General features: G+C 40.0%; 1 protein-coding gene across 1 annotated transcript in view; it reads right to left on the bottom strand.

Annotated features, from left to right (window-relative positions):
- The window catches only part of LOC124555108 (importin-13), a 195,498-nt gene extending 184,739 nt beyond the window's left edge, over nt 1-10,759 (bottom strand). The window contains exon 1 of the mRNA XM_047128909.1: nt 10,267-10,759. Within this exon, the coding sequence (XP_046984865.1) occupies nt 10,267-10,419 (153 nt within the window). The 5' untranslated portion in view covers nt 10,420-10,759. The remainder of the gene's footprint in view (nt 1-10,266) is intronic.
- Nucleotides 10,760-14,532: the final 3,773 nt, after the last annotated feature.

The following is a 14,532-nucleotide window of genomic DNA, read 5'->3' as shown; positions in this document are numbered from 1 at the left end:
GTATGCAGATGACCTGGTGGTGCTTGCCGAAAATTAAAGACAGCTGCAACACATGTTGAATCAGTTGGTGGAAACTGATAAGACATGGAAATCAACATCAAGAAATCAAAGTGATGCGGATATCAAAACAGGAGAAACCTTTGAGGATAACTGCCAGTAATCGAGATCAGAAGAATGTGATGCATTTCAAGTACATGGGAAGATTGCTGACTAAAGTTACCCTCTGCAAGAAACGGAACTTTAGCAAGAGTCACCATGGCAAAGGTCTCTGCTCAACAGCAAGTTGAGCTTGATATTAAAGAAGAAACTGGTGAAGTGCTACATCTGAAGGATTTCACTATACTGAGACACGTGGACCATGAGGAAAATGGAGAAAATATACCTGGGAAGGTTTGAAATGTGGTGCTGGAGAAGAATAGAGAAGATCAAGTGGACAGATCAGGTGACAAATGACTATGTACTGAGACAAGTAGGAGAGAAGAAAACTATTCTGAATACATTTCTTCAGAGAAAGGCCAACTGGATCGGACACATGTAATAATGAGAGACATTAATGATTTTTTTACATATATACCAGTGTATATAGAGATAAAAATTCTGAAAGGAATAGTTTCGTAAACAAATTCAAATACAAAGAAGGAAACTGTATTTTTAAAACTCTTCCATCTTGCATATAACATTGTTTTCCTTGATATCTGGATCAAAAAATTAACTAAGGTAAGAGATACGATTTTTTCGAAGTCAAGTTTATACAAACATGCACTGTGGTTTTGTATTGCTGTGGCACCCACTGGAGAAGGGGTCCCAAACAGAGTATTTCCTACTGAGCTATGGAAGGAATTGTGACTCAGCAGGAAACGTGTAGTTAATTTCAGCATCTTTAAATTCACGTAATAACTAGGAAATGTGTCCTATGTACCCGTTTTGATTGTATTTAAAAGCCACATACTGTTCCACTTGCAGCTGTTCCAACAAAGCTTTTCCATGAGCTGCCATAGCAAGTGGTCCCACTTGCATCTCTTGAAAGTCTCTTCATCAGAAATGTATTAGAGTAGTGACTAGAAGTACACAGTAAGACCATGTTCCTGCAAAATGTCCTCACTGTACCTGCTTTTGAAGAAACCTTCATATGATTTGATCCACTGTGACGAAACAAAGAACATATAAATGCCGATATAAATGCCGTGTATTTTGCGGGGTTCCACATAAACAGTGTAAAACATTTTCCTGTTGTACTGGAGCTCCTCACTCAAAAATGTGTAATTTCAATTTGCATTGAACTGATTATGTTTTAACCCTTGCTCCCCCTTCATGGAGCACGGTCGGAGTAGCAGCTACTTTTGGTGTGAAAGAGCACATGGTACATACAGCAAGAAAAGTTAAAGACAGTAGTGGTGTAACTGCTTCTCCAGAATGCAGGAGTGGTCAAAAGACATTAACCCAAAACTGTGAAACAAGCCATAATGGTGCTTTATGAAAATGATAATTTTTCAAGACTTTGTGCAGGAAGGATCACTTGCAGAAAAGACTTATTTTAGTTTACGTGAAAGAGTTGTACACATAATATAGGGCATTAAGATGTTCTTTGTTTCTTCACAGGCAGTCAAACAGTATGAAAGTTTTTCAGAACAGAAGAGCACGATTACAGCACACTTTTCTAGTCATCACTGTTAGCACCTTTCTAGTGAACAGACTTTCAACAGATGCAAATGGGGCCACTGTTACTATTGCGGCTTGCGAAAATGCTCTGTTGGAACCGCTGCAAGTGGGGCAGTAAGTATCTTTCAAATATGATGAAAGCTGGTACACAGGGCACATTTTCCAGTTACCACACGTATTTAAGGATGTTGAGATTAACTGCATATCTTCTGCTGAATCACAATTCCTTCCATGGCCCAGTAGAAAAGATGCTGTTTGGGTCTCTTCTAAAATGTTATATGTAAGGCAGATGTCCCACCATTACAAAGTCACAGCACACAGGTGTTAACTTGACAGTTAGCCCTTTGAAAAGGTTGTATCTCTTACATTTAAGTGAACATATTTTGTTTTTTGTTCAAGATGTCAAGGAAAACAGTGTTTTATACAAGATGGAAGAGTTTGAAAAATACAGTTTCTTTCTTTGTATTTGAATTTGTTTCTGAAACTGTTCCTTGCAATTTTTTTTTATTTCTATAAACACCACTATATACATCAAAAATTATTTGTCTCTCATTATTGCTTGCATCTTTTCCTTTATGTTACTGAAGCTGTCTCTTTAATTTACAGTAACAGAACAAGGATATATCACCAAATTTGTTCACCCAAGCTGCCTCCTGTAACTCTTAAGACTAAAAAACATTTAACAGTGAAAGTAAGTTAGTTAGTATCATGAAACTTCCTGGCAGATTAAAACTGTGTGCCCGACCGAGACTCGAACTCGGGACCTTTGCCTTTCGCGGGCAAGTGCTCTACCTCTGAGCTACCGAAGCACGACCCACGCCCGGTACTCACAGCTTTACTTCTGCTAGTATCCGTCTCCTACCTTCCAAACTTTACAGAAGCTCTCTTGCGAACCTTGCAGAACTAACACTCCTGAAAGAAAGGATACTGCGGAGACATGGCTTAGCCACAGCCTGGGGGATGTTTCCAGAATGAGATTTTCACTCTGCAGTGGAGTGTGCGCTGATATGAAACTTCCTGGCAGATTAAAACTGTGTGCCAGACCGAGACTCGAACTCGGGACCTTTGCCTTTCGCGGGCAAGTGCTCTACCATCTGAGCTACCGAAGCACGACTCACACCCGGTACTCACAGCTTTACTTCTGCCAGTATCCACTGCAAGGTTCGCAGGAGAGCTTCTGTAAAGTTTGGAAGGTAGGAGACGAGGTACTGGCAGAAGTAAAGTTGTGAGTACCGGGCGTGAGTCGTGCTTCGGTAGCTCAGTTGGTAGAGCACTTTCCCGCGAAAGGCAAAGGTCCCGAGTTCGAGTCTCGGTCGGGCACACAGTTTTAATCTGTCAGGAAGTTTCATATCAGCGCACACTCCGCTGCAGAGTGAAAATCTCATTCTGGAGTTAGTATCATGTTCCACAGATAATTTCGCACTATAAATAGCAATCATGTGGAATGAGTCCTTTTACATTCAAACTGCCAATTAATTTGTAAATATTGTTACATGCTGAACATTTCTATGTTTCCTTAATACACAGATGTGAGTTAGTAATTCCTACCCACCACCTTTTAGACATTACTACAATAGAAATTGTTCTAAAGAACAAAGGAGTTGTCAAGGAGAAACTTTCTCTGTTCATTTTCAATTTTTTTTCTGTCTGTCAGACAGTTTATATAACTGGGTAAGTGATCAAAAATTTTTGATGCCACACTGTGCATGGCTTTCTCTGCTTAAGACAACCTTAATGTGGAGTAATGAATGTCATTTTTTTCCTTCTGCTATTGTGATTATGTACATCACTGTTTGTTTTGAAATACAGTGTATTATTTACAACAAACTCCAGGAGCAAATAAGTCTACTGTGATGCCGTAGTCAGAATGCCTAACTCCTGAACAACATGTCTACAAGATGATCATGGGTGAGCATCACATATTATTCCTACAATATGTTTTTGAGCAATGAAGACTTTCTTTATTACAGATGAGTGCCCCAGAACATTATTCCATATGGCACTACTAAACGATTTGTCTCTCCCCAAGATTTGCTAAGATTCTAAGTGAAACTGTGGCTGAACTAAGAATTTTGAAGTTTCGACCCTATTTATTATCTCATCACCATGTGTAACATTTACCATTGTTGTAGTACCCCTAGATGTGTGGAAGTGAATTTGTCGTGTCTTTTTAAAATTAAGCACGAGACCAGTTGCAGAAAACCAATCAATGCTACTTTTCAAAACTTTATTTACCATTTCTTCTGTTTCAATATGTGTGCTTGGATTTAATACATTACTGGAGTCACCTGTAAAAAGAACTAACTCTGACAGTTGTATATTAGATGGGAGATTGCTTACATATATGAGAAACAACAGTGGACCTTACAGAGTGAGCCTTGGGGAACCCCATAGTGATTTCTCCCCAGTCAGAATTAGGTTCCCCATTTATATATGTTCAATTAGTGAGTACAACTTTCTACACTCTTTTGGTTCAATATGACATTATCCATTAACTGGCTATACCATCAATCCCATAAAATGTTAATTTATCTAGGAGAATACTGTGATTCACATAGTCCAAATGCCTTAGATATGTTGCATAAAATACCAACCAGCAATATTTTAATATTTAATGCTTGTATGATCTGGTGAGTGAACATGTAAAATGGTACCCTCAGTAGAGCAACCCTTCTGAAACACAAAGTGAAATTTGCTTAGGCTATTATTCTAGTTAAGGTGAGGTACTATCCCAGAATATATCATCTTCTCACAAATTTTGAAAAATTATGTCAGTAGTAAAACAGGTCAGTAGTTATTGACATGTCTCTAATCATCTCTCTTAAAGAGGGGTTTAACAATGGCATATTTCAGTTTCTCTGGAAAACTGCTTTGAGTTAGCGATGCATTACATACCTCAGATAAGACTGGGCTTTTTGTATAGAAACAAATCTTTAGTACTCTGTTGGAAACACCATAAAATCAGATGAGCTTTTATTTTCGAGAGAATGTATAATTTTCTTAATTTCTGATACAGCCATATGACTTAATTTTATGAAAGTTACTTTTTCAACATATTGCTGTGATTTTCCTCTTGAATTTTACTAGATTTAAGAAAAGATTATTAAATATATTTACTACCTGTGACTCATCATTTACAGCCCTTCCATTCAGCTCAATAGTGATGTTATCCTGTTCTGTGATTCTATGGCTAGTTGTCCTGTCTCTCACTTCATTACATTCCATATAGCCTTAAGCCTGTTGTAATTAGATTTCTAGCATTATGTGCATGTTCCTTGATTTATTAATAACCTTTCTAAGTAATTTTGAGTAGTTTTTGAAGTATGCTACTGCTGCAAGATCTCTACTTCTTATTGGTGACAGATACATTTCCCTTTTCCTTTCATAAGGTACTTTGATTCCTCTAGTAATCCATGGCTTTTTACATGGATGTTTAACGTCCTGTCTAATTAGCTTATACAGACAGCTATTTTAAAATGATGATATGAATTTATCATTGCATAGATTAAATTTTATGTTAGTATTTGGTTCACCATAAATTACATCCAAGGTCATCTCTTGTAAAGTAATCTTAAAACCATTTGTCCTGGAGTCGCCAATTATTCTAATTGGTACCCACTGAGGAGTAGTATCCACACTGTACCTACATCTGTATAGTTACTCTGCATCACACTGAAGTGCCTCGCAGAGGGTTCAGCAAACTACCTTCACAAGAATTCTCTATTATTCCACTCTCGAACGGCGCACGGAAAAAAAGAACACCCATATCTTTCTGTGCGAGCTCTGATTTCCCTCCTCCTATTATGATGATCATTTCTCCCTATGTAGGTTGGCATCAACAAAATATTTTCGCATTCGGAGGACGAAGTTGGTGATTGAAATTCTGCAAGATGATCCCAATGTAACAAGAAACACGTTTGTTTTAATGATCTCCATCCAGTATGATCTCCATGACACGCACCGCTATTTCTTGATAATACAAAACTTGATGCCCTTCTTTGAACTTTCATGATGTACTCAACTCTATTTGGTAAGGATCCCACAGGGCAATACTCTAAAGAAGACAGACACGCATAGTGTAGGCATCTCTTTAGTAGGCCTTGTGCATCTCCTACGTGTTTTGAAAATAAAACACAGCCTTCACTTTGCCTTCCCCACAACTTTTCTGTGTGTTATTTCTAATTTAAGTTGTTCGTAGGCACTGTGTTATTCATCCTGACTGTGCCTCATAATCAGATTGGACATTTGTTATTTGGTGAAACGTCTTTTTCTTGCTCTGAGCTTCACTAGAGGAAACATTATCAGTCAGGGTCCAACTGTCTTATCCACCTGTATTGGAAAGATAATTACTGAGAACAAATTGTAGGATCCAAATAAGGTTCCCAGTTCATTTTTCCTATCATAATCCCTGAGAACATATACACTGAAGTCACCACAGACTATTAACCTCTTGCTGCTGTCGCACTGCACAGTAGGGAATGCAGATTCCTCAGAATAGTTCAAAATTTCCCTGTGGGGATCTATATACAGTTACAATTAAAACTGAAGTATTTATCAGTATTAATTCACAAGCACAAATTAAATGTGCTAATTACTACAAAATCTACTTTTCTCAATGTTTTGGAACTTGCGTTCTGGCTTAATACATGTAACAACGCCTCCTTTTCCCATTATAGTTCTGCATGAGTAAGCTGCTAGAGTGTAATCTTTTATATGTAACTTATCTAACCCTGTGTTTATGTTGTGCTCACATAGGCACAGGAAATCTATCTCTTCAGAGCTCTCTAAATTTTTCAGACAAGGAGTTCTACTGTATTACTCAATTTTATAATATTTTGATGAACTACGCTAACCTTATTTTTCTATGCATTATTAAGCATTTTTTTGTGTTGTTCTGTATTCTGACTTCTTTCAAACAGGGTGTCTTAATTCTGATCATTTTATTCTTTGCCAATGAATAAAGTTTGGTAGGATATTCTTCTTTACTCCTAAGGTTGCTAACAGATGTGTCACCATTTAAGCAAGAAATCAAGCTGAGATTCAATTATCTACATACCTCCACTGGACTTTGAAGTTTGGCAAATTTGATTTTTTTTCCAATGGAGTGACCTGTACGTGAAAGTAAGAACTATTAACTGCAATGTCAAATGTTTTTCATTATTATTTATACTTAATACTAGGACTAAAAAGTTGTAGTACACAAGCTGCAGACTGTATTGCTTTCCTGCACAAAGTTACAATTTTTTTTTTTAATTGTGAATTTACAGCATGGCACAGAAAAAGTATGTTTTTCAACATTTTTCATAAGAAATCTGAATCATGTATCCTACTGTTTACACATTATATCAAATTAGTGTCCTACATACTAGATTCATAATAATACGGAGATGTGTAGATCAACTCATCACGAAGTAGTAGATCTCCACAAATAGGGTGAAGTTGACTAATCACTAGGCACATTCCCTTCCACAGCCCAGTAAGAAAGAAGCTGTTTGGGCCCCCTTCTCCAGTGTTATATGTAAGATGGATGTCACATCATTACAAAGCCACAGTGCATGTTCATATAAACTTGACAACAAAAAGATTGTATCTCTTACTTTATTTCATTTTTTGATCAAGATGTCAAGGAAAACGTTATATGAAAGATGGAAGAGTTTTAAAAATACAATTTCCTTCTTTGTATCTGAATTTGTTTACAAAACTATTCCTTTCAGAATTTTTATCTCTATATACACTGGCATATATGTAAAAAAAATCATTAATGTCTCACATCCTTCAGTCTTCTGTTATCACCTTCCATCTTTCATGTCGTCCAGATGCTGAAATCTTCTTCTTCTTCTTCTTCATCCTGTAGTTCATCTCATCTTCCTCTAGATGACGCCCTGCATGAGCCCCTCGTGCCGAAGTATGTGTCTGATTCAGTTGGCCTTTCTCTGAAGAATTGTATTCAGAATAGGTTTCTTCTCTCCTACTTGACGCAGTGCATCGGCATTTGTCACCTGATCTGTCCACTTGATCTTCTCTATTCTTCTCCAGCACCACATTTCAAACTTTCCCAGGTATTTTTTCTCCACTTTCCTCATGGTCCACGTCTCTGCTCCATGTAGTGTAAAGCTTCAGATGTAGCACTTCACCAGTTTTATCCCTTAATATCAAGCTCAACTTGCTGTTTAGCACTACCTCTTCTTGTTGAATGCTTCTTTGCCCTTGGTGAGTCTTGCTCAAGTTTCTTTTCTTGCAGAGGGTAACTTTTGTCAGCACTCTTCTCATGTACTTGTAATGAAATGCATCACATTCTGCTGATCTCGATTGTTGGCAGTTAGCCTCAAAGGTTTCTCCTGTTTTGATATACACATCACTTTGATTTCTTGATGTTGATTTCCATGCCATATTTCCTACCAGTTCCACCAACTTATTCAACACATGTTGCAGCTGTCTTTGATTTTCGGCAAGCACTACCAGGTCATCTGCATACTTGATGGTGTTGCTGAGTTGTTGTGCTATCCTGAAGTTTCCACATCCTTTCAAAGCTTATCTTGCCAGCCATTCTCCATACTCAGTGAAAGACAACATCCTTGTCAAACTCCTCTTTCTATATAAGAATGTATCTCCACATTTGTTCACTCAAGCTGTCTCACGTAATTCCATACACTGGAAAGATATTTAACAACCTAAATGTCAACCACAAATATTTTAGGTACAGTGTTTCAAGAAATACACATGGTTTAAATTTATCAATTCCATATAGTATTGAATGTGGGTGGTGTGTGTAAGAGGCATTTTCACTTTTATTCTTTGCCATTGAATAAAATGTATTAGGATATTCTTCTTTGCTCCTAAGATTGCTACCATATATGTAAACATTTCAGCAAAGAATCAGATTGAGATTCAATTGTCTACATACCCCCACAGGACTTTGAAGTTCATCAGATTTGAGGTTTTTGCCAATGGAGTAATCTTTAAGTGAAGGTAGGCTATGAACTATTAATTGCAGTGCCAAATACCTTTCATTGTTATTTATAACCAAGACTAGGACTACAGAGTTACAGTGCACAGGATGAGATCTGTACTGTTTTCCTATACAAAGTTACACTTTTTTTAAAAAATCACAAATTTAAAGCACAGCACGGAAAAAGCATTCTTTTTTCCCAACACTTTCCATAAAAAATTTGAATCATGTATCCTACTTTTTATACACTGTATCAGCTTAATGCCCTACATACTACAGACACAAAAATATTCAGGTCTCTACAGCAGGTCATTACTGAGTAGTACGTATCTGAAAATTGGGGAATTGGTGCTTTACCAATGACTGGGTACACACCCTTGAGCCTTCAAACCTGAATTTATCAGACATGGTTTCACTTAGGAAGTGCTACACCTATTGGGCAGATTTACTATTAAGACATGTAGGTATCCATGTACCAGATACTATTAAATTCTGAAACTGTCACCCTAGGATCCACCAAAATAACAACAGAATAACACATAGACAACATAAAAAATTATCTGCCTTCGAACCTACATGTTAACGACACAAAAGCTTTTCTACAAAACAAAACTGATTGTAAATAAGTCAGCAAATGCCTTTAAAGAAAAATCTAGTTTGCTACTGTTGATACAAGACGAAAGAACATACAAGACACCAGAATGTACAAGATACCAGAAGCACTCATGATTTGCTGGAAATGGTTAAAGCTGAAGTGGTTAGGAAATAGTATTACTGGGTTTAGCATCACACTGATATACATACCTCAGTTAAGAAGGTTATCACTGAGATATATATAACAACACAACATAAAATACGGAAAGAAATGAACAAAAAAATCTGAAAATTACGTACAATGCCCGGACACACAATTGATATTGTGATCAAAGACTGGCATAAAAAAATTTACACAATTCTCTATAGATACAGACAAAAGTGAAAACTATAAGTGGTAAATGGATAAACAAAAAAATTCTTGAGAACAAAGCAAAATAAGCAGGACAATACTGACCATTGTCAAAACAAGCTAAAACACTAAGTGCCGAGAAGTATCAAAAGGAACACAAGCTAAATAACATTAACAATCTGAATAATAAGTTGGATTACATATCATTTAGATAAAATTTGTAGCTCGTCAGCATAACACTTGTTATGTATAAACAAACGAGTTGTTTATGTGGCAAACGATGCTGCAGATATCAGCACCAAATAAAAATGGGTGTAAGATGAAGCAATGGAGAAAAAATAAATTCACCAAATTGAAACACTGCAATAAAAAGAAACCGAATGGAAAACCTGTGGAGTGTGGAGGTGTCGTACTCTCATAAACGGCATTTTTTTTTTTTTTTTTTTTTTTTTTTATGAACCTTACCGAAGTTTAACTTTGGCGATGAGGTCACCACAGAAATTTATTGTTCTGGATAGCTCAAATGCTGCAAACACCAATAGCTTGGTAATTGCGTAATATTACAAGAGATACATAACGAGGAAGTAAGGAAACTGTCCGAAGAAAGGTAGTAGAGTGAAAAGTGTTTACAATATGTATTTCACAAAACATTGCAATTACGAACTTTTAAACACCAACCATGACTCAAAATCAATATTACACCTCCACTTGCCTTTGACGGATCCAACAGCTCCCACACAAATTTCCATGCTGTAGTAGATGCCTGAGCTTCAGTTAACCAACGATGTGCCTCTGCTTGATCTGAAGTGCGAGATGTGTAAAATACTGTCACAGCTTTCTCCACGCCTTCAGATGTGAATTCCATTATTCCTATGAAAGCCTTAATCCCAGGTCTGTAATGGTATGTTCAGCACTTCGGAAATGTGTTATCGGCAGAGTATTATACGGACTCAGTGGTCTAACATGCGTATGTTTTTTCTATGTGCTGGAACACCTGAACTAGACAGATTTTTTTGTATACCTTAAAATACATCATCTGAACACACATTTGGTTTTAAGAATTTGCTGAGAAAAAATTGTTCCGGTTCAACCATAATGCTTGAATATAGGCTTACGACAGCCCGTTATTTATAAGACATCTGAATATACAATAATTAACAAAAACAAACTACCCCACATTCAACTTCCACCACCACTCCATAACTTGACAATAACACAGCACATAATCTTTGATAATCATAGATGATCGCTTTTCACCTGCTATGCAAAGATAATATACTACATATCTGAAACGAAATATTGTTGTCAAGCAAAACACGTATTAAACCATTTGAGCTAGTTTCACAGAATGTCCTAGTACTTACTCATAAAATAAGTTATTCCGAATATATGAGCTGCTAAAAATCTACATTTCAGGCAGTGTTACATCAAACGAGGTTCACACACGCAACAAAAGTGTCGCCACAGCTAGTGGTATACTACAGTTGCAAGTATGAACTTCCAGTTTTTAGTGGCACAACTTAAGCGACGAACTCTTGTCATGTTACAAAAAGTTCAACTTGGCTGTACTCCTTTGCTCCGCTTTCCTTACACCACAGCTCCCTGGTGACATATTTCGAAACATGAGCATTCTTTCACAGATTCTCCGCGTTCCAAGACACAGTTGCCTCGAATGATTATCAGTTCGCCGAGCAGCGAAAGCTGATTGAGCTTCTCATGGAGAGTGAACACACACAAACACCGACACACGTACCACACGCACAAGCCTCTGCCGCAAACACATGCCCTCGCTATCACATCTGGTGGCTCAGGCACCGACAGAGCCGGAGCCAGAGCTGACAGAAGACACAGTCAACACAGAAGACGGATCGTGGCAGCAGGTCGGTCCACGACACAAACCCCGTGAAAACACACTAACAAGTGAGCCCACAAACTCACGAGACAATAGCCTAGTGCTGCTGCCAGCTCCGACAACGCAAAATAGCAACACCAGCAACACAGGGAACAACACAAAGAACCCCACGACTTCAGCACACCTAAGTACACAAGCAGCTACGCAGAAACCATCAAGTCCTCCGCTGGCTTCCCACAAGTCACCATACATGACTATTGAGACCTTAGTCTCTTAAGGAAATTGACCGAGCGGGGTGGCGCAGTGGTTAGCACACTGGACTCGCATTCGGGAGGACGACGGTTCAATCCCGTCTCCGGCCATCCTGATTTAGGTTTTCCGTGATTTCCCTAAATCGCTTCAGGCAAATGCCGGGATGGTTCATTTGAAAGGGCACGGCCGATTTCCTTCCCCATCCTTCCCTCGCCCGAGCTTGCGCTCCGTCTCTAATGACCTCGTTGTCGACGGGACGTTAAACACTAATCTCCTCCTCCTCCTCTTAAGGAAATTGTGTAATAACAAGCACAACCTCACGACATATGACTCTAACCTCAGTGGGGACCATGCCGCACTGTACGTGGTGAACAAGTCAGATTATATGAATCTGCTAAGCTTTCAAAAAGAAAGAAAGGTAGGAAACTTCACGCACAGTACAGTCTCGGAAAAGACCCAGCAGTATGCAATCAAGGGGATAGATTCTCTAGCCCTGACAGAGACAGTACACAAGGAACTCACCGCTCTTGGGTGGGAATGCATTCCTGTAAACTGAATGATTGAGTTTGGCTCAGTGAGACCATCACGTAACTACATGGTGGAGTTGGCCAACATGGCCAAATCCCGCGACCTGCTGAAGTTAAAATTATTTCTTCACATCTTTGTCAATGTATGGGCTTACGACATGCCGCACATCCCAAACAATGCCAGAACTGCCAGTACTTTGCACCGAGCGAGGTGGCGCAGTGGTTAGACACTGGACTCGCATTCGGGAGGACGACGGTTCAATCCCGCATCCGGCCATCCTGATTTAGTTTTTCCGTGATTTCCCTAAATCACTCCAGGCAAATGCCAGGATGGTTCCTCTGAAAGGGCACGGCCGACTTCCTTCCCCATCCTTCCCTAATCCGATGAGACCGATGACCACGCTGTCTGGTCTCCTTCCCCTAAACAACCAACCAACCAGTACTTTGCACATGTGGGTATCTGATGCGGTCTGGCGGCCGTTGTGGCCGAGCAGTTCTAGGCGCTTCAGTCCGTAACTGCATTGCTGCTACGGTCACAGGTTCGAATCCTGCCTAGGGCATGGATGTTTGTGATGTCCTTAGGTTAGTTAGGTTTAAGTAGTTCTAAGTCTAGGGTACTGATGACCTCTGATGTTAAGTCAGATAGTGCTTAGAGCCATTTGAACCATTTTTTTCCGATGTGGTCTCACTCCCTGCTGCCACAAATGCGCTGGTGATCACATGACCCAACAGCATAAACTCCACAACACTGCCATCTACAGGGGGTGCATTGCATATACGAAGGCTCTGAGGCGCAAAATAGCCAAACACGTAAATACCACCGCCATCACAGCTCCAAAACCGCCCCTGCGCCCAATAAGGAGTGGAATATCCTTCGCTGGAGTGGTAACTGGCGCCCCCAGCAGCGCAGGGCAGTCAGAGGAACCTCAGAGCTGTGCACACACACAACAAACATCCCCAGCAACATACATACAGCAAAGACATACAACACCCAACACAACACCTGCATCGGCTACACCACAAAACACAAACAACAACACCGCCCTACCCCTGAGACCAAGGACTGCAGCCCACCACAGACCACAAAAGATGCACCTACACAGGGACAGCGGCAAGGCCGGGAAGGAGAAACAACTGGAACAGGGGACTCGACCACACCACAACAATGTCACAGACAACAGGACATCAATACACATGTACACAACTTGGACACCAACTCAACGACTCACACAACACACCCACTCACCACAGAGATCACACAGGTGCCCATAACTACGACTCAAACAGCTGAAACACAAGCAACCCACACCAGACGCCAACATAAGCACCAACGACCGCCAACACAGCCAATAACCCTCAGGACGAGACTCCCAACATTAACCCAACACTCCGAAGAATAATGGAGACATTATTCTCCGGACTCACGAGCGCCAAAGTAGTGACGAAGATTATGGGGTGTATCTCACAACTCTTTACACAGTTCATGTCAGACTCGCTGAACTGGACTAGCATACAAAGTATTATCACACTACTATTCACACCAACACATGGACAACACGCCACACCACCCCGAAACGCAAACGGGAAAACAAATTCACAGATCCTGTTTTGGAATGCCAATGAGGTCGCAAACAAAAGATCCGAAATGGTTGCGTTAATGGAGCGAAAGGGTATCCGAATCTCACTAGTGAAAGAAACACTGCTTACGACTCAGAAACAGCTAAACATCCCAGGTTATTGCGTTTATCGTGCCTACCGAGCGGACGGCAGGAAAGGGGGCGGCACAGCAACCATCGTACACAAAGACATAGAACACACAAACATCGAGCTCCCTCCACTTGAGAGACTAGAGGCCACGGCTGTCAGTGTCACGTTCGACAGAACCAACACTACACGGGTGTCATTGTACAACCCTCCTAAAAACATAGTAACACGCGATATCAGCACAGTTCTCAACATAGCACTGCGGATAATCGCAACTGGAAATCTAAATGCAAAACACCCCGATTGGCAATCACGAATACGTACCTCCAATGGCAAGGAACTATACGAACATGTACTAGGCCGAAACTACATTACTCTCGGGTCGGACGTTCCCACGTACGTGCCTGCACAGGCCCGACACAGGCCATACATGTTAGACATAGCCCTCATCGAGGGCATCACGTGCACAATCAACCTTATGGTTGAAAACGATCTGGACTCAGACCACATGCCTGTAATACTACACACGGAAGGAACACCGCAGGACACAGAACTACGCAGAATACTGAACTACAAGCGAGCGAGTTGGATCCTGTTTAAGGAAACGCTTGATAGTCGTATTCCGGACACCCACGAAATTAAC

The sequence above is a fragment of the Schistocerca americana genome, chromosome X, assembly GCF_021461395.2.
Source record: "Schistocerca americana isolate TAMUIC-IGC-003095 chromosome X, iqSchAmer2.1, whole genome shotgun sequence".
In the NCBI taxonomy this organism is placed as follows: Eukaryota; Metazoa; Arthropoda; class Insecta; order Orthoptera; family Acrididae; genus Schistocerca; species Schistocerca americana.
Note: the sequence above shows the minus strand (reverse complement) of the source record. Positions and strands in the feature narration are given on the sequence as shown.